This window comes from Primulina tabacum, chromosome 18 (genome assembly GCF_025594145.1).
Source record: "Primulina tabacum isolate GXHZ01 chromosome 18, ASM2559414v2, whole genome shotgun sequence".
In the NCBI taxonomy this organism is placed as follows: Eukaryota; Viridiplantae; Streptophyta; class Magnoliopsida; order Lamiales; family Gesneriaceae; genus Primulina; species Primulina tabacum.
This window is the reverse complement of record NC_134567.1, coordinates 12612370-12638755: the sequence shown is the minus strand read 5'-3', so window position 1 is coordinate 12638755 and position 26386 is coordinate 12612370. Positions and strand designations below refer to the sequence as shown.

General features: G+C 36.3%; 3 protein-coding genes across 3 annotated transcripts; 2 read left to right on the top strand and 1 right to left on the bottom strand.

Annotated features, from left to right (window-relative positions):
* The first annotated feature begins 1059 nt into the window (after positions 1-1059).
* On the top strand, positions 1060-1856 carry LOC142532298 (uncharacterized). Its single transcript, XM_075638618.1, has 2 exons — positions 1060-1152; positions 1239-1856. Exons 1-2 carry the CDS (start codon positions 1060-1062, stop codon positions 1854-1856), a joined length of 711 nt encoding a protein of 236 aa, XP_075494733.1.
* Positions 1857-13583: 11727 nt separating this feature from the next.
* LOC142533087 (protein phosphatase 2C 51-like) lies at positions 13584-15985 on the top strand. The gene is made up of 3 exons (XM_075639705.1): positions 13584-14325; positions 14922-15027; positions 15469-15985. Exons 1-3 carry the CDS (start codon positions 13624-13626, stop codon positions 15801-15803), a joined length of 1143 nt encoding a protein of 380 aa, XP_075495820.1. The 5' UTR covers positions 13584-13623; the 3' UTR covers positions 15804-15985.
* Positions 15986-23481: 7496 nt separating this feature from the next.
* LOC142532297 (protein FAR1-RELATED SEQUENCE 5-like) lies at positions 23482-23985 on the bottom strand. The gene has a single exon (XM_075638617.1). It carries the CDS (start codon positions 23983-23985, stop codon positions 23482-23484), a length of 504 nt encoding a protein of 167 aa, XP_075494732.1.
* Positions 23986-26386: the final 2401 nt, after the last annotated feature.

The following is a 26386-nucleotide window of genomic DNA, read 5'->3' as shown; positions in this document are numbered from 1 at the left end:
ACGAAATGTTGAAGGACGTGAAGGGATTGTGACTAAATATGTTGGAAATATCATGAGGGTTATGGTCCCATTGGGAGCCCGACGATCGTGTTTCCTTGGATACGGATACGAATACGAATATGTTAATACGTTGGCCAGGGCCCAGTTGACCGGTGAGAGTGTCGCTGGTATCCCCTGCCGCCCAGTACTGTAGTTTTCTCTAGATGGATCCATCGCCCAATACGATTAAGAATACGAGTCACAATCACGATCTAATTCAACAAAACACGAACATGAATATGAATATGTTGACACGACTATGAATATGTTGATACAAATATGGATATGTTGATATGAATATGATGACATGGATATGTTGATATGAATATGGATACGAATATGAATATGTTTATGTTTATATGAAAACCTGCATGGAAATGTTTATGCATAACATTATGAAAACGTTTGTATTTAAAGTTTTATGCATCATGAAAATGTTTACGAAAATGTTATGTTTTAAGTTTATGCATCTTCATGAAAACGATATTTTAAAGTATAAGTATTTTTCACTGTTGTATGTGATCTGTATATGTAGTACTTGTTATCAAGAATATGATGTGTTGAGTCTTTAGACTCACTAGGTGTGAATGATGTAGATGATTATGATAATAATGTTAATGGAGGTCTTTATTGTTGACTTTGCTGGACTGAAGGTGCACATAACTCGAGCACCTACGCTAGTTTTCCGCACTAGTTTATGATTCATGAATTTAAGTGATGTTCAATATATTTTTACGACAATTGATTTATGAGTGGTTTTGAGAGGTTATAGTATGGACTATACTTTTCAAATGTTGGTTCGGTGTTTTATTTTTAAAAATGATGTCAAAAATATTTTATACAAATTTGTACGGTTCGGCCGATGCTACATAAGGTTTTAAAAAAAATTCTAGCACATTTTAAGTAAAACGAATAAGCAGACGTTTCAAGGGGCCTCCCCCTGAATCGGGGGTACATCCTTTATACACCCTGGATTCGGCCATCGTGGGGTAGGGTCCTACTTATCTGGCTCAAAAGATAATGTACCAGTTTCCTTCCGACGCGGATGCAGCGTTCATGAGTTCACTGGGGTGGCCTGAACTCACTCGCCGGACATGCTGCAGTATCACTGAGGTATATTTCTCCTTCTAATCTCTAGATTGATGTCCAATACATGTATGATTTTCTTGTCATCTTTTCACTCTTGTCTACTTATTCAGGGCATGATGTACGTAGGGGAGTTGGTTGAGCGCGCTAACGACACTCGATTTACTGCCTGCCAAGACTTACGCGAGGGCAAGGCTCTTCGCGAACAGCTTCAGGTTACTATTGATGAGATGAAAGTGACGCATGCTAAGGAGCTCCACGCTCGAGGTGACGAGCTTCTGAAGGAGAAGCAGGAGCATCAGCGGTGGACAGAGGACCACGCGAATGAGAACCAGAGGCTGAAGGAAGAGTTAAAGAATGCTCGAGCTGAAGCAGCACAAATCCGTAGGGACCTCAAGGACGCCAAGGCGCAACATGCTTCCGAAGCCTCTTCATTCAAGGAAGAATTCCTCAAGTCTGAGGAGTTCAACGATATCTGCGCCCCTAAAGCTTATAATTTTCTAGAGCTGGGTTTCGAGGGTGCGGTCGGCCTTTTCAAGGCTCAGGGTTATCTACCGCCAGGTGCCCCTACTGACTTCATCGATATTGAGAATTTCATAGAGAGTCTGCTCCCCCGATTCTTAGACCGAGCTCCTTTACTTATGTTATTTTTCATTTACGCGGACATTGTATGTCTTCGCGCCATATTCTGTTATTTTCTGCACTGCTTTACTTTTCATATTATTATGTGACTATGGATTTTATGACGTTTATATCTCTCCTTTTGCGCACTTTTGGTATGCATGAACTCGTTTTCTGCCATATTTAGTATTTTGAGTTCGCATTCACTGCTTCCTCTTAATTTATCTCTGATGCTTTCTAAACCACTAGGGTGAATAAAATCGGCAGAATGCGAACTCCTCTGCTAGGCAATGCTTTAGTATGAAAATAAAAATTCAACGCCCTAGCTCTGTAACTCCTCTGCTAGGCGATGCCCTAGAAGAAAAATAAAAATTCAACACCCCCACCCTCTAACTCCTCTGCTAGGCAATGCCTTAGCAGGAAAATAAAAATTCATCACCCTCCACCCTTTAACTCCTCTGCTAGATGATACCTTAGCAGGAAAATAAAAAATTCATCACCCTCTAACTCTTCTCAACTCTGCTCCTCTACTAGGCACATCCTAAGTAGGAAAATAAAATTTCTCCCCACCCCAACTCTGCTCCTCTACTAGGCACAGCCTAAGTAGGAAAATAAAATTTTTTCTCTTCTTCCAAACTCTGTTCCTCTACTAGGCACAGCCTAAGAAGGAAAATAAATTTTTTCTCTTTTTCCAACTCTGCTTCTCTACTAGGCGCAACCTAAGTAGAAAAATAAAATTTCCCCCCGCCCCCACTCTGTTCCTCTACTAGGCGATGCCTTTGTCGAGGCCTATAAATCCTTACTTGAAAATTTGCGGAAAATTTAAAATTTTTCTTTTAAATAATTAAAATTGCCTCATTCATAACTGAACTGATAAATAAAGTTTGATGTTCAAAGTGGCAGCGGAAGAAATTAACATTTTTGGAATAACAGTAAAAGGTTTTTCCAACGATAATTAAAATGTTTGAGCCATCAAATAATAATAAATGCTGAACTCAGGTCCTCGGGTCCTACTACTGCCGACTCGAGCCTGCTCACTGGTCCCCGCCCTCGGTCCCGACATCATCAGCACCTACAACAATCAAGTCTAGTGAGTCTAAAGACTCAACATGCATATATCGTAAATAGCGAGTAAATAAATAAATAATAAGCTTGCATGCAAGTGAAAATATCATGTCATGAGGCATAACGTAAAAATGTCGTGTCATGATTAATTATAATACGTGCATAACTGAACTGAAAATCATAGTGAAAAATGTTTGCTCCTTGGAGCCCTGTACTGAAATAGCCTGTAATAATTTTCTGGTGAGATTATGGTCTACGCATGTGGTCCCTGAACTGAACTGACCGGTAACTGGCGACCGGGCCTGTAACTGGCGACAGGACTTAGTAATGTACGTCTGATCAGACCACTGCCACAGTACTGGGTGAAACAACTGAACTGACCGGTAACTGGCGACCGGGCCTGTAACTGGCGACAGGACTTAGTAATGCTCTCATAACCGGTAACTGACGACCGGACCGGTAACTGATGACCGGACCGGTAACTGGCGACCGGATTTAATCATGATAGTAAAGTGACCACAAGCCATATCGCATAAATCTCAAAATTTGTATTTTTGCACGTAATATAATTAAATAACTGAATTAAATATCCTGTAACAATTTTACTGAATGGATTGGATCGCTCTCAGGCTCGCTGCAACCTAAATATGCCATGAAAAAAATATGCAATAGATTTATGGGACCAAACTATGCAATAACCTTCAAAAAATATGACAATTACTCCTACCGACTTCGTATTTAATCACGACTCCGAACCAACCCGAACCAACACTGAATCATCATGTAGTCATGATTAAAATACGCCTAAAATGATAAAATAATGCTCCTAAAATGGTGAGGGCCGAAATCTAGGTGAATGGAGGCCAAAACATGAAACGCTCTTTCGAGAGTCAATTTGGCACATCGCACCGTAAATTCTCGTACGACCTCAAAAATGAACCGAATGACAAACGGCCAAAAACATGACCTTTCCAACTCAATGAGGCACTGTCCAGTCCATAGCCATAGGCTAAAAGCCAACCGAGAACTCGAACGAGCCACCGAACCGACACAGCAAGCTGCTGTCCAGAAATTCCAGCAGCTGCGCTTGGGTTGTTTGTGTCGTTTGCGAGGCTAATGGCCATTGGGGCTTGAACCACTGACCATAACCTCTTACCAAAATCCTAAGGAATGATTTGAACCATGGCTATGGGCCCTAGGCCAGCCACAATTCGCATCACACCAACAACAATCGAAAAGTTCCTACCCGAGAACACATTCTGCATGTCGGGCTCTTGTTCTTGTTTTGCTATCATGGATCGTTCCAGTGGTCATTTGATTGACCATGACACGATCTAGACATCTAGAGGCATGGTATGAATGGTGGCTAAGGGCCATAGGCCAACCAAGATCCACACCATTCCACCAATTCGAAACACACATGCTGGAAAAAGGGGAGGGCCGAAAGGATGTTGTGCTGTTCTTGAGTTTTAATTTAAAAACCGATTCACCATGGACCAAGCCACCAAAAGGGCGACTTAGTCACGTCTTAGACATGCTAGGGAAGTGATCTAACCATGGCTATAGGCCTTGGGGCAGCCATGATCAGTTTCATTTCCCTTTTTGACAGCAACTGAATTTTCGAAACACATTTCTGCACCTATGGGAAGGTTGCTGTCATTTCGACTTCCAGCAAGCGTGGGGGCTGAAATAATGGATCAACATGGTCCTAAACCCTTCTAGTACATTTCTAGTAGTCGCCTTGGGAGCCTGGAGTCGAACCATAACCTGTAGCAACTGAAACAGCAGCAAACGTGAGAGCACAAGGGAGAAATCCGAAAATCTGCATCATGGTTTCAAAATGTTTTGTCATGTATTTCGGTTTTCCCTTTCAAATCTATGTACATGTGATGTTTTGAAATGATAATATGACTTGATTGAAGAGCAATGAAATATATATACATGCCTTGGTTTCGTTTCGAAAGAAAACGAAAAAATGAAACGATTCGGCGCGGAGGAGTGGAGCGCTTTGCTACCTAGCTTGCTACTGAATTTTTCCTCTTGTGTCTAGCTATGCAACCCACGGTTTTCTACTCTGAAATGGCTCTGATTTTCGAGATTAGGGAGATGGGGAAATGGTTAGGGGAGTGAGGGAGATGGGTGCAAAATATAAGGGACAAATCAAGACCAAGTCTCCCTCATTTTGAAATTTGAATTTTTGTTGCTATCAAATATTGGTTGGAGGGATTAAGGATGAGGTGTAGCTGATTCTACCATGCACAACAAGGCTAGGATAAGGTTGACTATTAATTAAATGGTGCTCCAAAAATCAAAGAATTATCCTACTAATTAAATACAAAGAAAGGGTCAAAGGTGATGTGTTGGCAAGGAATGTTCTAGCAACTAAGGGTGGACGAATTTTACCATTTAAATGGAGGGAAAAATGTTGCTTATTTACTAAATTTATAACCCTTAAAAGCCCCACCTATCTTTTAATTAATTTAGTGAACTAACCCCTTAATTAAGGAACTTAAATAAATTTATTTTCTATTCACCTCAAGTAATTAAATTAAATCCTCAAACCTCCTTTTTAACTTAAAGGAACTTATTTGCTAGCTAAAATAAATTCTGGAAATGTTTTCTGAATCTTAAATTTTATCTCTAAACTCCAACTCCAGTCCGGCCTCACTGAAATAACTGAAAGAATAAAATTTAAACTACTGAAATAAAATAATTAACTTTACAGAAAGGCACTTTAAGTACTCATGCAATAAAATCAATTTACTTTAAAATACTAGAATTATGCATGGCTTATACGTAGTCTATGTTACAGGTTCTACAATCCTTCCCCTCTTAAAAGAAATTTCGTCCCCGAAATTCGCTCATCCTTGATAAACAAAAGTTTAGACTCTTAATTCTAGTATCCCAATAATCCACGCTTCTGCTGCGCTACTCTGATAAAATAAGTGTTAACCCGTCCTTAAGTCTCCCCAACCCAAATTAAATTTGCCTACCAAAATTCTCGTTTGCGGATCGCAACTTAAACGATCCATGGTGACCTAGTTCTATTTTTCTATAACCTTGAATTTTGACTTATCTCACAGTTCCTCCTTCTAGAAATGGATGTCCAAACTTATCGCACCTTACTTTTCTTATACTATACTCGTAACCTTAATCGACCTATTATATAAGCATTTATGCAATTCGACTAAAAAAAACCTTTGTACCAGAATTTACTGATCGACTTCTATTCTCAGTAGAACGCTTAGAGGTTATACCTTATTTCAACCTCATAGTAGTATTATCCTAAAATCCTTGAATCGAATCTTTATCTTACGGCACCAAACTTACGTTACTTATTATTTAGAAGTGCATCCCGGGTGTGAAATCGTTGTAAATCTTAAACCTCGAATAACGTTAATCCATAAAACTCAATTATACAACATCGACCTCCTACCTTAATAATAACACTTCTCGCATCAATTACCTGCTCAAAGTATCCTCTCCCCAATTACAATCTACTTGAGGCCTAGGACTCTGAACTCCTCGTTGGAACAAGTGTCGCATTCTTATGTATCCTTAATGCATACTTAATTCTAGCATATAAACTTAATAAGTTAGCCCATGGTAGCATTAGACCAACTTTAATAAACCAATTTCACTTATAACCCATAGAATTCTAGAATCTCCATATCAAGATTTTAGATTCCTTACTTGATAAAAATCTTCATATTCATCAATTGATAACTTATATTGAACAGAACTAATTTCTTTTTGTTTTTATTTCACTCAAAATTTCCGTATGAACAAATATTTCATAAACTTAAAATTCAAGCTTACGCGACCCAAATAGTATTAGATAACATAATCCAAACACACATATTCACTTATTCTCAAGTTTCTCGATTACTATCAAAAATTTCTTAAAACCAGGTGTCTACCTCACCTCCTACATGCGTCTACCAATTAAACTAACCATCATCGTACCCAACTTTCTTAAAAATTTTAAGTTCTCACAAGGTATAATCTTAACTGTTAAGATCATGACTAAAACTTGTGACGCATCAAACTTATGTTCCCAAAAATTTACTAACTCCAAGTTTATCCTTATAACTTAACTAGCCGATCAAATTTACCTTAAATCGTCATCACTTTAAATCCTTAATTTGCCACAACATGATTTCACTAACGCTTAAATTTTCATGCCTAATATTGATTCATCCTACAATGTCTTTGGTTACCATTCATTGTAACATTATAATCCAAATATCTAAATATTCTATATTTCCTTCGAGCCTAAATAACCGAAAATTTCTATCATTTAAACCGTTCAATTCTCACTTACTACTAAATAAGTTCTCAAATTTCTTAAAATTGTAAAATTATTTCTTACTTTCCTCGAATATCATCCAAATTTTCCCCAGATCTCGAAATTGCACAATTACCCATTAGTCCTCAGTATTCCCAATTTCATTTTATAGATTTCCCGCATCATAAGGTTCAATAGCCTTAAGTTTATTAAACCCAAAATTAATTCCCATAACACCGTCTTACATTCTTATAAATACTTAAAATTCCAATTCCTCAAAAGTTCGCATTTAATCCTTAAAATTTTGAAAATTGCAATCTGACCCTTACAGTTCTCCAAATTTACATTTTGGCCCTACAACTCTTCGAAATTTGCATCATTGTCCCCATAAAATTATGACTAAAACTTGTGACGCATCAAACTTATGTTCCCAAAAATTTACTAACTCCAAGTTTATCCTTATAACTTAACTAGCCGATCAAATTTACCTTAAATCGTCATCACTTTAAATCCTTAATTTGCCACAACATGATTTCACTAACGCTTAAATTTTCACGCCTAAGATTGATTCATCCTACAATGTCCTTGGTTACCATTCATTGTAACATTATAATTCAAATATCTAAATACTCTATATTTCCTTCGAGGCCTAAATAACCGAAAATTTCTATCATTTAAATCGTTCAATTCTCACTTAATACTAAATAAGTTCTCAAATTTCTTAAAATTGTAAAATTAATTCTTACTTTCCTCGAATATCATCCAAATTTTCTCCAGATCTCAAAATTGCACAATTACCCATTAGTTCTCAGTATTCCCAATTTCATTTTATAGATTTCCCGCATCATAAGGTTCAATAGCCTTAAGTTTATTAAACTCAAAATTAATTCTCATAACACGTCTTACATTCTTATAAATACTTAAAATTCCAATTCCTCAAAAGTTCGCATTTAATCCTTAAAATTTTTAAAATTGCAATCTGACCCTTACAGTTCTCCAAATTTACATTTTGGCCCTACAACTTTTCGAAATTTGCATCATTGTCCCCATAAAATTTTCCATCTTTACCTCATTAAACTTTGAGATTCTCGAACTCGAAATTTAATCCCAAAATTTGGCTAAATTCAAAAATAGTCCCTTAGAATTTTATTTTTGAACCTAGGTCCTCAAATCATTGGTTATTACAATTAGGTCCTTAAAATTCTCAATTCCTGCAATTCAATCCTTAAATCCAACTATGTAGAGCATGCATCCTAAATAAATTCTCATAATTAATCTTACATTTCCATAGATACTTAAAATCCTCAAATTGTACATTTATAATCCTAAAGATTGTCATAGTCTTCGAATCGCTATTGCTTATATGAAATCCTCAAAAATTTACTCGACTAGCAACCAAGAACCATTAATAATTTCTTAGAAATTCTACAAGTCTCAAAAGCATTCATAATTTTCAAGATTAACTTATAACCCATAAGGAGGACATCAACACTACTGACCTAAAAATTAATATAATCAAATCATTTTCAACCTCTCCTAAAGCCCAATATTCGAATTCTTAGACATGTCCAATTCCAAACGTACCCAACATGCATAATTCCATAATTTATTTAAATTTAAATACTGAGCAATAAAAATCTGGGCGAAAAAAATATCTCATGAAATCATGCTATTGAAAATAATTCATGCTTTAAATGAAATGCGTAAATGTAAAACTTACAGACTGAAGACGTGACATCATGAGCTTCTCGAGATCAGTAGTAGTACAACCCTATACAGAACCATTGCTCTGATACCAGCCGTCGAGGCCTATAAATCCTTACTTGAAAATTTGCGGAAAATTTAAAATTTTTCTTTTAAATAATTAAAATTGCCTCATTCATAACTGAACTGATAAATAAAGTTTGATGTTCAAAGTGGCAGCGGAAGAAATTAACATTTTCGGAATAACAGTAAAAGGTTTTTCCAACGATAATTAAAATGTTTGAGCATCAAATAATAATAAATGCTGAACTGAGGTCCTCGGGTCCTACTACTGCCGACTCGAGCCTGCTCACTGGTCCTCGCCCTCGGTCCCGACATCATCAGCACCTACAACAATCAAGTCTAGTGAGTCTAAAGACTCAACATGCATATATCGTAAATAGTGAGTAAATAAATAAATAATAAGCTTGCATGCAAGTGAAAATATCATGTCATGAGGCATAACGTAAAAATGTCGTGTCATGATTAATTATAATACGTGCATAACTGAACTGAAAATCATAGTGAAAAATGTTTGCTCCTTGGAGCCCTGTACTGAAATAGCCTGTAATAATTTTTTGGTGAGATTATGGTCTACGCATGTAGTCCCTGAACTGAACTGACCGGTAACTGGCGACCGGGCCTGTAACTGGCGACAGGACTTAGTAATGTACGTCTGATCAGACCACTGCCACAGTACTGGGTGAAACAACTGAACTGACCGGTAAATGGCGACCGGTCCTGTAACTGGCGACAGGACTTAGTAATGCTCTCATAACCGGTAACTGACGATCGGATCGGTAACTGGCGACCGGATTTAATCATGATAGTAAAGTGACCACAAGCCATATCGCATAAATCTCAAAATTTGTATTTTTGCACGTAATATAATTAAATAACTGAATTAAATATCCTGTAAAAATTTTACTGAATGGATTGGATCGCTCCCAGGCTCACTGCAACCTAAATATGCAATAGATTTAGGGGACCAAACTATGCAATAACCTTCAAAAAATGTGACAATTACTCCTACCGACTTCGTATTTAATCACGACTCCGAACCAACCCGAACCAACACTGAATCATCGTGTAGTCATGATTAAAATACACCTAAAATGATAAAATAATGCTCCTAAAATGGTGAGGGCCGAAATCTAGGTGAATGGAGGTCCAAAACATGAAACGCTCTTTCGAGAGTCAATTTGGCACATCGCACCGTAAATTCTCGTACGACCTCAAAAATGAACCGAATGACAAACGGCCAAAAACATGACCTTTTCAACTCAATGAGGCACTGTCCAGTCCAAGGCCATAGGCTAAAAGCCAACCGAGAACTCGAACGAGCCACCGAACCGACGCAGCAAGCTGCTGTCCAGAAATTCCAGCAGCTGCGCTTGGGTTGTTTGTGTCGTTTGCGAGGCTAATGGCCATGGGGCTTGAACCACTGACCAGAACCTCTTACCAACATCCTAAGGAATGATTTGAACCATGGCTATGGGCCCTAGGCCAGCCACAATTCGCATCACACCAACAACAATCGAAAAGTTCCTACCCGAGAACACATTCTGCACGTCGGGCTCTTGTTCTTGTTTTGCTATCATGGATCGTTCCAGTGGTCATTTGATTGACCATGACACGATCTAGACATCTAGAGGCATGGTATGAACGGTGGCTAAGGGCCATAGGCCAACCAAGATCCACACCATTCCACCAATTCGAAACACACATGCTGGAAAAAGGGGAGGGCCGAAAGGATGTTGTGTTGTTCTTGAGTTTTAATTTAAAAACCGATTCACCATGGACCAAGCGACCAAAAAGGGCGACTTAGTCACGTCTTAGACATGCTAGGGAAGTGATCTAACCATGGCTATAGGCCTTGGGGCAGATATGATAAGTTTCATTTCCCTTTTTGACAGCAACTGAATTTTCGAAACACATTTCTGCACCTATGGGGAGGTTGCTGTCATTTCGACTTCCAGCAAGCGTGGGGGCTGAACTAATGGATCAACATGGTTCCTAAACCCTTCTAGTACATGTCTAGGAGTCGCCTTGGGAGCCTTGAGTCGAATCATAACCTGTAGAAACTGAAACAGCGGCAAACGTGAGAGCACAAGGGAGAAATCCGAAAATCTGCATCATGGCTTCAAAATGTTTTGTCATGTATTTCGGTTTTCCCTTTCAAATCTATGTACATGTGATGTTTTGAAATGATAATATGACTTGATTGAAGAGCAATGAAATATATATACATGCCTTGGTTTCGTTTCGAAAGAAAACGAAAGAATGAAACGATTCGGCGCGGAGGAGTGGAGCGCTTTGCTACCTAGCTTACTACTGAATTTTTCCACTTGTGTCTAGCTATGCAACCCACGGTTTTCTACTCTGAAATGGCTCTGATTTTCGAGATTAGGGAGATGGGAAAATGTTTAGGGGAGTGAGGGAGATGGGTGCAAAATATAAGGGACAAATCAAGACCAAGTCTCCCTCATTTTGAAATTTGAATTTTTGTTGCTATCAAATATTGGTTGGAGGGATTAAGGATGAGGTGTGGCCGATTCTACCATGCACAAAAAGGCTAGGATAAGGTTGATTATTAATTAAATGGTGCTCCAAAAATCAAAGAATTATCCTACTAATTAAATACAAAGAAAGGGTCAAAGGTAATGTGTTGGCAAGGAATGTTCTAGCAACTAAGGGTGGCCGAATTTTACCATTTAAATGGAGGGAAAAATGTTGCTTATTTACTAAATTTATAACGCTTAAAAGCCTCACCTATCTTTTAATTAATTTAGTGAACTAACCCCTTAATTAAGGAACTTAAATAAATTTATTTTCTACTCACCTCAAGTAATTAAATTAAATCCTCAAACCTCCTTTTTAACTTAAATGAACTTATTTGCTAGCTAAAATAAATTCTGGAAATGTTTTCTGAATCTTAAATTTTATCTCTAAACTCCAACTCCAGTCCGGCCTCATCTGAAATAACTGAAAGAATAAAATTTAAACTACTGAAATAAAATAATTAACTTTACAGAAAGGCACTTTAAGTACTCATGCAATAAAATCAATTTACTTTAAAATATTAGAATTATGTATGGCTTATACGTAGTATAAGTTACGGGTTCTACAGCCTTAGTAGGAAAATAAAATTTTTCTCTTCTTCCAAACTCTGCTTCTCTACTAGGCACAGCCTAAGTAGGAAAATAAATTTTTTCTCTTTTCCGCCTCTGCTCATCTACTAGGCGATGACTTAGTAGGAAAATAAATTTTTTCTCTTCTTCCAACTCTGCTCCTCTACTAGGCACAGCCTAAGTAGTAAAATAAAATTTTTTTCATTTACTCTGCTCCTCTACTAGACGATGTCTTAGTAGGAAAATTTAATTTTTTCTTCTGCACTCTGCTCCTCTCGCGGGAAAATTTAGGATCTGCTTCCAGTAAGTGTCACTAGTCCAGACGCATGTTTTGAAATTACCCTGAGCCTGAAATCATAAGTAAGATTGTTAGAAGGGGGCCAGGAGGGTATCCTGGCCTAACCCCTCCGATGCTCAAATCAGAGACTGGAGATATATGGGGGGAGCAGCTAAGAGTGCTGCTGAAAACGATATAGTGAATGAATCAAATGAACACCTAAATCTGGTTTTTATAGGAGAATACCTAGGCCGTTGATGGGTCCTGTCTTCCATTTGGGTTTGGGATGAGCTTAGGATAGTAGGCTCATCCATGTGTAGTCAGTCTATTATTCGGACATAGCACATATTTATTTATATTTTTAAATTTAATAGATAACGATATCATTTAAAATAAATGAAATATAAAAAAAATCATTAATTTTAAAATAACAAAAATTATTATGTCTAGATAATTATTTTAATTGTACTGCGTGCAAAAACAGGATATTTATTAATTTATAATACACGTAAAATTACGGGACCTTATTTCTTCGGCTCATAGTACTAGGTTTATACTGATAAATTTATAGATTTCAATTTTTAAATTGTTAAACTATTAGATAGATAAAAGATTAATAAAATGAACAAACCATTCCAAAAATGAATTCTATTCCACGAGGCAAATAATTCAAAAATATCCCTCCTAAAATAAATATAACTATCTACTTGGAAAAAAAAAAACCCCATTTCAAAAGTTATATTTTAAACTTTAACACAAATTATAAATCATTTTAATTATTCTTTAATATCTAAATTATTAGTGAGTGATACCTTATTAGTAAGCACAAATATTAATATAGTAAATAGTCAAAATATCAATATATATATATATAAGGTATTAATTCTAATTTTTGATCATTAAGATTAAGCTGACACCAAAATAATACATATGGAACAAAATTTTCAGTTGGAGACTCAAATAATAAATAGTCGACCAACATTAAAATCAACAGTTGACAGATTCATCTGATATAAAAATTTGAATCCGAAAATATCTACACGTGCCCATTTCTTTACAATTAGAAAATGTTTGGAAATATCAAAACATGACACGGAGTACGAGGTCATTGACCCTGCTCGGCCCCGATCACCGACACGTGTCCCATCCCTCCAACCAAACACGTGGACACGTGTCCAGCCCCAGCCAATTGGAACCATACACATAAGTCGGCGGGATTTTTGCTAACTTACGCGTCTGAGACCGCCTCAAGCACACCACGTGGCGAAGATGTGGAGTCGTATGTTTTGTATAAAGCATCTATCGTTGCTGTCATGCAGCGTTTATATTCTTCCTCAATTTTTTCGCTTTTGTGTGTGAATGAACGTTCGGAGATGATTTTTGACAAACTGAGAAAAGGTTCGGTGGCGGCGGAGGGCGGGATTTTGTCGAAGAATGCGCCCGTGGATCGGAAGATCGGAGAAATGGAATTCAATGGTGAGGGGAGGAAGAGGATGAGATTGCGGAGGATTAGGCCTGTTGTTGAGGCGGATTCCGGTGGGGGTTTTCTGTCTGATTACGACGCTGGTTTGAAGAAGAAGAGATCTGAGATATCGATGGAAAATGAAAAGCTTCCCTCTTTTGGGGGTCATGAGACTCACCGCAGGGCGTTTGGATTGACGTCGGTTATCGGCCGACGGAGGGAGATGGAGGACGCTGCGGCAGCGGAATTAGGATTTCTGAGGAGAGGTGGGAGGAGGTACGATTTCTTCGGAGTCTACGACGGGCACGGAGGGTGCCGCGTGGCGCAAGCCTGCGGTGAGATCTTTCATAAGCTGGTGGGGAAGATCGCGGAGGAACAGAGCGGCGGATGGGATAATAAGAATAATGTTATCGATTGGGAGAAGGTTATGGCGGCGGGCTTCGAGAAGATGGATGAGGAGGTGAATAAGGCTGGAGAGGAGATGGCGACGACTGGCTCGACGGCGGTGGTGGTGGTGGTGGGGGATGAGGAGGTAGTCGTCGCGAACTGCGGTGATTCAAGGGCTGTGATTTCTCGCGGCGGCGTCGCCGTACAGTTATCGGACGATCACAAGGTATATATATCTATGTGTGTATGTATGCATATGCACGTACAATTGCATGCAAATAATATGAATCTTTTTAAAAATTGTTAATAATTATATCCAAAAAAATTCTAGGTTCTATAAATATTTTAATCTTATTTTTTTTAAAAATGAAGATTCGAATTTAAACTGATGAGATTTGAATTAAAATTATAAACATTAATGCTCCCAATCTGGATCTGTGTTTTTGTCTCGTAAAAATTAAGGATTGTATGAGGTTGGGGGCGATATATGTAATGAGAAAGTAAAATCGATACCCTTTGAAAAGGGTTTTTTTTTCAACATAAAAACTGTGGTGATCAATCTCACGATTCAATTTTATTTTATCCCTTAATTTTATTTTAAGAGGGTTAAGATGGTTTTCTTTCTAATTCAACTTATACAAAAAAATATTTTCATTGTGAAAATTAGACGATCTATTCTCTTACAATAGACTTAAATATTCCTACTCCATCGAACTTTAATAAATTCGTGAAGTCGAGGAGCGCTCTCCGCCCTCGCTGAAATGCGATATGCTTCTTCTTCTTTATTTTGGTTTCTACATTAAATTAATATGTGTTCTGCAGCCTAATAGGCCCGATGAGTTGGAAAGAATTGAAAATTCTGGAGGGAAAGTCATAAATTGGAATGGGCAGCGAATCTTAGGCGTTCTCGCTACTTCAAGATCCATAGGTAACATCATATCACTTGATTAATACACGTAGTTTCATCCCATAATCCTCAAAGTGTTAAGAGGATATTGTTTGTAAATGTTGTTTGATTTCGGTTTTGATTCCATCGAGTTTTCAAATTATAGATTTTTTACATAATTATATTAAAATAATAAAAATTATTATATTAAAATCAAATTTGAATATTTAATGAATTAAAATTCAAAATTAGATGATTTTATATACCAAAAATATTACATCTCCTACCATAAAACAAAATTTATTGCTTTAAAATCAAATTTTGGCTGTTTAAGACAAGAATTTATAGGATGATATTTTTTCCATCCGATACGTTATTTCAAGAGCTAATAAAAGTAAATACACCCAAACCCTTCAAGGCATAAGATCAATCCCTGCATCCCATTCCCTCAAGTTTCTTTCCAGTTGATATCCTATTCTACAGGCGATGAGTACCTGAAACCATATGTGATAGCTGAACCTGAAGTAAAAATAGCCAACAGAACTGCACTCGACGAGTTCTTGATACTTGCAAGCGATGGATTATGGGACGTCGTCTCGAACGAGCTAGCGTGTCAGGTTTCAAGAAGGTGTCTGAATGGGGAATTGAGGGCAACAGCATCGAACCCTAAATTTTCAGATGTTGATGACACTTCTTCACCTGGAAGGAGTCGTGCCTCCGAGGCAGCGGCGTGTCTAACCGAGCTAGCGATCGGCCGGGGGAGCAGCGACAACATTAGCGTAATAGTTGTGGAATTGAAACAATCCTCAAGTGTTTAATTCCGAATAGCAGTTTGAAACTAAATGACCAAATGAATAGATGTACAGTTTAGTTTTGTTTTGTTTCTTTTTCCTTTTCTTTTCTTTCATGAGAGCCAATTTCTTCTCTCGACTAGGTCATATCCTCAGTTAAATTTATGGTTTTTTCCCATGCATATATGTTTTAAGCAGTTAATTTGCGCGTGACTGATTTTATGGTATAACTTTTTCTTGTATGATGATAAATATGTAGTTTCATGCAAAAATTTACTATATATATATAAAAATTATAATACATTCAATCTTAAAGCATTACTTGATGCATTTAATTCATGTATCATCAATTTCACCCTATTGGAATACATTTAAAAAATGAAATTGCAATTTTAATCGTCTATATTTTTTTATAACAAAAATTTGTCATTTATATAGTCAAATTTTAATCTACAATATTTGGAAATTTTAGTCTTATTTACATTACACATCAGCGAGGCAGAAAAATCGCAAAAAAATAAATAGTGAAATACATAATATCAAAAATTCAATTTTCTCAATTTAAAAATAAATTTCCCATTGCCTTAAACTCTCACTTCGTCTATCCTACCACATCCACAAATGTTTAACCTTTATTTTTGCCAATTTTGATGCACCAATTCACAGATTAGACTTAAATAAAATTAAAAGATTTCGAAATAAATCTATCTACTACAATTAACTGAAAACATATTAAATGTTAATCAGAAAAAAATAAGTAAAATTTTTTGGAAAGCAAATTATATTCAAAAAATCAAGAAAACTAATTATTTCATCATTTCCATTTGATTATTTAAAGCGAAATTAAAGATCAATTCCTTTTGTATATATCAATAACGATTAACAATAAACTCGAGTTTTAAAAATCCCTCTACTATTCCTTATATTGTGTAAATATATTTTTTTTTTCAAAAATAAGAAAAACTATGATACAATAATTTCAAAGAATGATGAACGGTCACTCATCCTCATCTGTGAAATCTGGATCAGCAGGCTTCTCAAGTAACATTGGCGATATCCATCTGGCATTCTCGGCTTTCTAGTGTTGTCCCGTCGCCACGTGCCAAGGAACATTGTTTTTCGATAGTCGAAGTTGAAAAGGTCAGTTCTTATTAGAGTAGATGTCCTGTAAGTCAACTGTTGACTATGGAATTTATTGACTCAGTTGTAATAAACAATCTTTATTTTAATATAATTCATTATTTCATGATTTGTTATTTCTTTATCTGTATACCTATTTGAACAACATAGATAAAGACCTTGATTATATTTTAATACAAATGAATCGTAATTTGATGTTGAAACTCATTTGTAAATACTATATAATCTAAATTCGTTCCTAGTCGATTCAACCGCCTAAAACATGGATAAATGTCGCTTGAGCTCGAGACTAGCATATGTGATGTTGTGTACCGCGTTTCTTGGTAAAGGCATGGAGATGTCCAAACATGCAGATGGATAGTCATATGATGATTAAACCGAACCCTCCCTCAGACATTCAGAGTGGTTACCATTCATCGAGAGGATAAGTTTGTGGTTATGATTGTACACCATTAGTCCTTACTACCAGGGACAACATTGAGGCTCTATATGCTAGGGCTGTGCTTTGACTCGTTTACCGACTCCAAGAGAGTCATCAGGTGGGGAGATTGTTAGAGTAGGTGCCCGTCGAGCCAAGTGTTGGTTCATGTTGAAACTCTATGTATAAACAATCTTTATTTTAATAATATTTGAAATTATTGTTTTGGCACATCTTTATCTGTATACAATGCTAGTTGCATAGATAAAGTCCTTGAAAATAAAAATATTAGAAAGAATATGAGAAGCTCATATGATGAGTATCATGAAACTCATATTTGCAATACTGTATATTCTAAACAGTTCCTAGTCGATTCAGCCGCCGCTAAGAAGGATATAGGTCGCTCGAGTTCGAGACTAGTATCTGCGATGTGAGTATCATGTTTCATTGGTAGGGGACATTGTGATGTTAGAACATGCAGGTAGGTGCTCCTTGTAGAGTACACTGAACAACCCTCCATAAAGGTTTCAAGTGGTTCTCACTTATCGAGTGGAAACGTCCTAGTTTATGGTTGTACACCATTAGTCCTTATGACCCGGGATAACATTGAGACTCTATATGCTAGCATTGCACTTTGACTTATTTACCGACTCATATGGCGTCATCAGGTGGCAAGGTTGGGTGTTTTGTCGAAACATATAGGAGTCGATGCATTGTAGTCGAGGATTCACCGCTTACCTTCGGGTATGGATATCTATGTGTATGTAGTTTGAAATCTCTGATCAGAGTATGGTGGTAATTAAGAAAGGGATTTTTTAGATTACACCATCGATACAACTACGACATGACACATAGTATCGATTCTTTGACAGCTCTCGATATACCAATAGTTGTCAAATCGGTCGGGATATATGAGATGAAGGGACCGTACTATACGCTAACCATAATTGAATGGTTCTTGCAGGCACTATAATTTGATACCTAGGGAATCATGTAAGCGATGCTGTTAGGCGCTTAACATGATTGGTTGGATACTATCAGACTTGAGTTCTGACCTTCTTATTATCAAGGAGTTGATAATTAAGAATGGAGCAATTGAGGTATGCTCATAGAAGAACATGTTTAGTCTCGAATCACATTAAGATATGAACCAACGGCTAGTTGTATCAATGAACCATTGAGGGCCACACAAGTGCTACCTTTCTAGATCCCGTTGAGAAGTAAAAATAGTTCAATGTGTTGAACGACTTATAAAGGAGTTTATAAGTGCAATGAAATAGAAGTATGACTTCTATACGAGGAATGTGACTTTTAATTTGAGGAAGTGTTCCTAAATTAAAAGTTGGCCAAACAAATAATGTATTTGAAAATTGTGATTTTCATAAACATTATTATGGATTAAATTAAATTAATTCAAGTGTTGAATTAATTAAACACTAGTGGACCTAGTAGAGTCCAAATAATTAAATTAATTCAAGTGTTAAATTAATTAAATAACATTGGGCCTTGTAGAGCCCAATTAGAAATAATTATTCAACTAGTGGGCTTGAGTAAAATCAAGTAAGGTTTAATTAGTCTCAAATATGTTTGAGACATTTAAATAAAAGTCCATGGGCTTTGTAATTGTTACAAGTCCAAATAGAATTGTATCCATGAGAGGTGAAGGGTTGGAAGCTACTTTTTTAATATCCAAGGTATGGCATGCACATGCTCACTTTTACTTTTACATACACCAAGAAAATTTGTCCTCCACTTCACTCCATATGCTTTGGCCGAAATTTAGAGCATATTCTCTCTAATTTTTCTCTTTCATTTTGCTTCTTCACTTGTTGATGAATGCACCCTCTGCTCAAAAGAAAAATCCTCTAATTTTTTTATTGCAAAATTAGAGGGGATCTTCCTTGTTGGTGGTGGGCTTGATTTTGAGCAAGGAATGCTCAAGGGAGGCTTGTAGATCAATCTACCATTCAAGAGCTAAGGTGTTTACATCTTAGTTGGAGCCATCATCAATCTTTTGAGATTGATAGGTAATATTTCTTAAAACACCTTATGAATGTCATTTTGTGTTTTATTGTATTTGCTACACACTATAGTTTAGGGTGCTCAATTTTCTTACTAGAAAACAATTTTGGAACTTCCGTTGCGCAAGCGGGAACCTTAACCGATCCCCTTTCAGAGATTGGATACAGTTGCGACACGTGTAGGAGCTAGTGCATTGTAGTCAGGAATTCAATACTCATCTACGGGTGTGGATATCCTACGCGATCTAATGAAATAATAGTACATGAAATCTCTGGCCGGAGTATAAGATGTACGTTAGAGAAGGAGTTCTCCAATTGTACATGCGATACTACTATTTATTCTCAAAGATGTGTCACATAGTCATCGAATTATTATGCAACCCTCGATGAACAAATGGTTGCAGATTCGATCGGGATATATGAGATGAAGGGACCGTACTGTACGTTAATCATAATCGACTGATTTTTGCAGGCACTATCAGTGATACTTATGGAATCATGAGGAGATGCTACTAGACGCTCTTACCATGATTCGATGGGTTTAATCAGAAATATGATTTCTGACATTCTCATTATCAATTGTTGATACATAGAATTAAGAAATTTAGGTTAAGCCCGAATAAAGGATTATGTCCTGAATCACAAAGAGTTGTGAAACCACGGCTAGCTGTATCCCTGAACCATTGAGGGTCACACAAGCACTAGATCATTTGTTCCCGTTGAGAGAATAAATTCAAGAAGTTGAACTTATATTATGATATAGTAAATTTAAGGGCCCCGATCCTCTGCTGTGTATATTACAAAAGCACTGTGTACTGTGTTATTATATTTGTTTTTTTTTTTGTCTTTTATAATTTTTTTAACTTTTTTTTTTCTTGAGCTTGCAAAAAACACTACCCAAATTGTATTACTATTAAAATAAAAAGAATAATTCGATGATAAATAATTGACTTAAAAAATTAAACTAAACGAAAAATTTAATTAAATTATAAATTTTTAATTATATATATATATTAAATTATAATTAAATTTATGTTATAAGAAATAATATATATAATTTATTTCTATTAAGTTAAAATAATTATTTTAAAATTAGATATTATTATATTAGTAACAATATTTTTACTTGTTAACAAATTTTTCATATCATGAAAAAAATCTACTCCGATTTTAAAAAATGTTTACTTGTTAAAAAAAATTTCATACTTATTAACTTAAAATTTTTACACACCCAAAAAATTCTAAATATCAAAAATCAATAAATGTGTGATATTAGGAGTCGTTCCACTAATATTTTCAATAAGGAGCTGCATTTAAAAAAATATAATTGAATGAACCTCGTGAAATTATTTTAATATGTATAAGGAAAATATTTTTATTCAGTAGCATATAAAATTCTTAACCATAAATCACGACATCATTTATTTGATAAATACATAAAACCTACAAAAAGTATGATGATCATCTTCTATTTTCTTAAATGAGATCCCACTTAAGCAAAACAATATTTAAGATAGTTAGACACTAATGGAAAGAACTACAAAAACGGTTGAATCAAAGCAATTAGATTGACAAATGAAAAAGTATTCTGAATTTCTGATAAAACAACTTTGCATAGTTTATAGACAAAAAAATTATTCATGCATTCTGAGCATGGTATTATACCTTCAAAAAGAAAGAAAACAATTTAAGAATATGTGTTAGATATATCTCCATTGGAATCTAAGGCTTCAAGAGAATATTGAGGATGGTCAAGTGATGCCTACATTAAACAAGAATACATATCATAATAAAAATTTCACCTTATAAGAATGATTTTTTTTTGCTTAAAATTTTGACACACCAAAAAATTATATATCATTCAAGTTCATACCGTCAATAATTCGGTGAAATTGTATTGACTCTCAGCTGGTTGAACATATGCATGAGATACCGACGTTACTGAATAAGATATAGGCAATTAATCATGGTTTCCATTGTCCTACAATGATTGTAAAAAAAAGTTAATTTAGGCAATTTTGGTTTCCATAAACTGTTAACAGTAATAAATATATTTACCTTGACTTTCAGATTTGTTTTTCTTCGTTTTGATTGAAGTTCTACCCAACTCTTCAATCGTTCGACTTTTTCGCACCAATTCTTTTCTTGAATCCTTTTTCTTGTACCATGGAAGGTTCTATTGATGATGTCCTTGCACAACCATCGTTGTCTTGGACGCATTTCCATGACCTGCTTGGTTAGATCACACACCGAATTATGCACCAAAGAAAAAGTTGACGGGTGGACGGATGCCTCGGTCGCCAGCCTTACGAGCATCATACAAAGTTTTCTATATCGTTCCGTACTTTCTAGTTTAGGATCTTCTTTGACTTCGTTGCCCATATAATCATGTACCACTCCACTTCTAGCTTTTCTCATCCACCTATTCAAGATATAATGCTCTGAAAGTATTTTGACATCCGTGACATCATATACTTTTACAGGATGACAACACAATAATCCAGTCATCTCAAATTTTCGGCAACTACATGAAATCATCTTGGTGCTGGGATTAAATTTCACTCTCCATTCTCCATCCTTATCGATTAGAGCCAACAACATATTCAAATAATGGTGTGGTTTCATTTTTATATTTTATGTAAGCAGCTGCGAACAAAACAAACTCCATTTGAAATAAATTAAAGATAGTGGGGGTATAAATCTCAGAAAGTTGACACAACATAGGAGAACTCTCTAGCTTTAATCTCGGTAATTTTTGGCGTATATCAAATTAACACCTTAGCTCATTGTACCGTTTGTTTTTTGAGACCTGTTCGAAGTGCTTAAAAAATTGCATTATGTCTAAGCCGGGCTTCATACAAATCTTGATATAAGAATTGATGCTCTCACTAAGTTGTGTGCTCCTCATACCAAGCGTAAAAACTGTAACGCCCCAAATTCGACGACTGTCCTGACTGTATCAAGACTGGTCTTTCCAGCGAGCTTATGTCCTCACTCACACGCACCCTGTAAAACTTCCCAGGAGTTCACCCATCACAAAATTGCTCCAAGTCAAGTACGCTTAACTTTGGAGTTCTTATGTGATGAGCTACCGAAAAGAAGATGCACCTTCGTGATATGAGTAGTACCAATCAAATCTTTTAAGTCCTCTTCAACTGTACAGTCCATTACATTGAACAGTCTCGTAATTCCCTCTCATTCCGGTGTGGGATCGGTTCATTCATGTTCCCTCCACATAGAAGCCTTCCAGGAGCCGCTCATTGTCAATGCAATCTCATGGCACCGGCGATCACCCCCCGCCCTCTTCGGCCCCGGGCCTCACATGCCCACCAGCTTCCGCTTCGTTCGTCCCCGAACCACACCGTACTAAGAGAGGTCGGCTCTGATACCAACTGTAACGTCCCAGATTCGACGACTGTCCTCACTGTATCAAGACTGGTCTTTCCAGCGAGCTTATGTCCTCACTCACACGCACCCTGGGAAACTTCCCAGGAGGTCACCCATCCCAAAATTGCCCCAAGTCAAGCACGCTTAACTTTGGAGTTCTTATGTGATGAGCTATCGAAAAGAAGATGCACCTTCGTGATATGAGTAGTACCAATCAAATCTTTTAAGTCCTCTTCAACTGTACAGTCCATTACATTGAACAGTCTCGTAATCCCTCTCATTCCGGTGTGGGATCGGTTCATTCATGTTTCCTCCACCTAGAAGTCTGGCAGGAGCCGCTCATTGTCCGTGCAACCTCATGGCACCGGCGATCACCCCCCGCCCTCTTCGGCCCCGGGCCTCACAAAAGCCTTCTTCGTGTAACAAGATGCCCATTTCTCCTTTATACTGTAAGTGGATTGTAGCCATATGTTTTCATGAATATTATATTGTGCTAGTAGGACAATCCATGCCTCCTCAAACTTGGTCTCATCATCAATACCATACATGCAATTCTTAAAATCAGTTAAGAAATAAGAACCATCCTTCATCAAGTTTCCCAAGTGCTTGATGCCATTTTGCATTAAGTTCCATGTGCACAATCCATGGAATATCTCAGGCATCACCTCCTTCAAAGCCTTTGCCATAGCTTGATCTTGGTCTGTGAAGATAGTGAGAGGTCTTTTTTGCTTGTGTGCTTCTAAAATGTTTCAAACAACCATTTAAATGATGATGCAGTCTCATCATACGAAAGTGCTGCACCAAAAATCACTGCTCCTCTATGATGATTGAAACCTGAGAAGATAGCAACTGGTCGGTGTGCACGATTCGTACAATACGTGGTATCGAGTGACACAACATCACCAAAGTACTCATAGTCAATTAACAATCTTGCATCGGCCCAAAAAACATTAGTTATCTGTTCTTCCACATCCATCTGATTAGCATGGTAAAATGATGGATTTTTAGATAATTGTTGTTGAAAATATCGCATCAGACAACCAACTTCTCCATATGCCATATTTCTTTGTCTTTTGGATCGAATATAATTTATACCATCCAACATGGTATAACCGAGACCTTCCATTCCTCCTGCATGTCCACTCATCAATTGAAAAGTCGATTTCTGTTTAAGCCCAACATCGACTGCCAAATCAATCTCATAGGCCTGAACTTCTGTAACATTACGTTTGGAAGCCAACATGTGAACTGTCTCTTGAAGATGAAGCGGGTGATTATGCTCTTTGATAAATTCAATAACTTTATACTTACCATCGTCAAATGTCACTCCCAATCTTACTTTACAATTTGTTTCGAGTTTCAAACCGAGGGATTGAGTGTCAAAGAATCTCTTTTGTCTTGTTTACGAACGCCCTCCTTGCAATAAACATATTTATACGAAGTTACAAATCCAGTGTTCTTGTTCTTGTTAAAATAATGCTTCCTAACTCCAAATCCAGTTTTTCCACCATATTCAACACAATACTTCCAAGCCTCATCTAAGCTGTCAAATTTCATACCAATCTTATGCTTGAATTCAATATCTGAACCACAATCCATCAAGAAACTCTGCTGATCAATTAGATTTTTGTCTTTATACATGAACAATATTACAAAATAAATCTTGGTTGAACTGAGCACTTCTACATACACGAACAAATCCAATTAACATATGCATGAAAAATGGTGCGAAATAATGTTCAACATCTTATGCAAAACTGTTAAATTGAAAAATATAAAATTGATTTTGTTGTAAGCTAAATATTTGAACTTGAATCCACAACGTGAATGTATAAGAACTATGCAAAAATGTAGTGTCATGTATTTATAATATTTTAGCATAATGATTAAAATGCATAAAACTGCCAAGCTGTCACCTCACAGCAAGACACAAATCTCTAACTGCTCAAACATAAATAAAGTGAACATAAAGATCATTCCACTTTTTGTCTAAGTTAAGTATTCATAAAAGGTTGCAAAATCAGTTTCAGTTTACTAAGATAACGTGTCTTTGCAGGTTCTATGCCCTTCACAGCTACTACTAAATAAATCGGAAACTCACACAAAATTTCATTTCTTGCTTTCAGATAAAGGTATAGACTCAAATATAAACAAAATATTTTCTGATTTGAAGTTTAATGTGATATCACATAACACAAAATATCTGTAAAATTTGAGATAAAAAGGGAGGAGGACAAAGCACCTCAAATTATTTCTTGGGCACCATAATAAAACCATAACTACGTGAGAATAATCCAAAGATCAACCAAGTCACGAGCGGATTAGAACTCAACAACAAATTCTAGAGTTGTTAGTTAGAAGAAATTTAGTGTGGGTCAACTCATATTTCTTGCTTCCACTTTCTCTGGTTTTCTTTTCAAATATTACATGACATTCGTGTAACTTTGACAAAGATTAAGTTAAGCAACACAAATTTTCCCATTAACATAAACATCCAAGATCATCCAAGTTTTAGGCACAATAATTTCTTTCTTCAATAAACTGATCCATTGAAAAGATGTAGTGCCCAAGAATCAATACACGTAAAACCCATGCATCTATTTAATTAATTTTAAATGAGTTTTAGCCATGCATAATTTATGAAAATGCATTATTTTAAATTATTCATGTTTATGGTGATGCCCGTTAAAATGTTTTTCAAGTTTCATGTTTCAGGCGATTATTCGATGCGGGACCGAGGAAAAGAGACCGGTGACGAGTTTGGCAAATTTTAAATGCGGTATTTTATTTAAAGTTGAGGATGGGGTGTTTTAAATAATTTATTAAGTTGTTAGTATCTTTAAAGCCTAATTTATGTATTTAGTGATTTTAGAATTTAAAACTTTTAAAATTAGCATGTTGTGTGTGTTATTTCAATTAAAGGAGAACGTTATAAAAATTAATGTGTATTTTACTTTAATTAGGGGAGATTTAGTGTTTTCATTGATGACTAATTATTTAATTAAGCATAATTTACTCCCTAATTACTAAAACACGCACACACACACTTTTACACACACCTGTACATGACTAAACATACACACTCACTTCACATTGAGATTTTAATTATTTTGTGAGAGAAAACCTAGGGTCCCAAGATAGAGAACCGCCCCTTCCCTCTTCGAAATCCAGCAACTTTTCGTGTGTTTTCTTTGAGGATTTTAGTGTCCCGTTCGTCCCGGATCAAGCCTCGCTCCATTCCCGCGTCGGTATCGCTGTTTCGGTAAAGTTTATCATCAAAAGACACGTATAATCTCTCCTTTGCTGCGTCGATCATGTCATATTATGTGTTGCGTTGGTTTTATGCGTAAAATCATGTGTATAATGTTCGTAGTTTGAGCGATTAATTGATTGGATCGACTTTGAAGGAAAATTTTTAGATCTAAATCACGTTTTTATTGTTCTTCTTAAAACTGCGAATTTTCGGTCGAGATTTTGAGAAAACTTTCAATGCAAAAAACGTAGATCTTTTCGATACCTTCGATTTGATATAACATTCGAAATTTTTGGACAAAAATTGAGTGAGTTATGGCGTTTTTCGTGGGACTGCTCAAACTGCGTTTTAAGAAATTTTATGATATTGATGTGTTCTTGAAGTTTTTGTG

Bases quoted from the DNA above. Each gene is read 5' to 3' on its own strand.
- LOC142532298 (XM_075638618.1), top strand. From the start codon at position 1,060: ATGTACCAGTTTCCTTCCGACGCGGATGCAGCGTTCATGAGTTCACTG. The intron at 1,153-1,238 runs GTATATTTCTCC...CTACTTATTCAG, and splicing joins CATGCTGCAGTATCACTGAG to GGCATGATGTACGTAGGGGA.
- LOC142533087 (XM_075639705.1), top strand. From the start codon at position 13,624: ATGATTTTTGACAAACTGAGAAAAGGTTCGGTGGCGGCGGAGGGCGGG. The intron at 14,326-14,921 runs GTATATATATCT...TGTGTTCTGCAG, and splicing joins AGTTATCGGACGATCACAAG to CCTAATAGGCCCGATGAGTT. The intron at 15,028-15,468 runs GTAACATCATAT...CCTATTCTACAG, and splicing joins CGCTACTTCAAGATCCATAG to GCGATGAGTACCTGAAACCA.
- LOC142532297 (XM_075638617.1), bottom strand. From the start codon at position 23,985: ATGTTGGCTTCCAAACGTAATGTTACAGAAGTTCAGGCCTATGAGATT.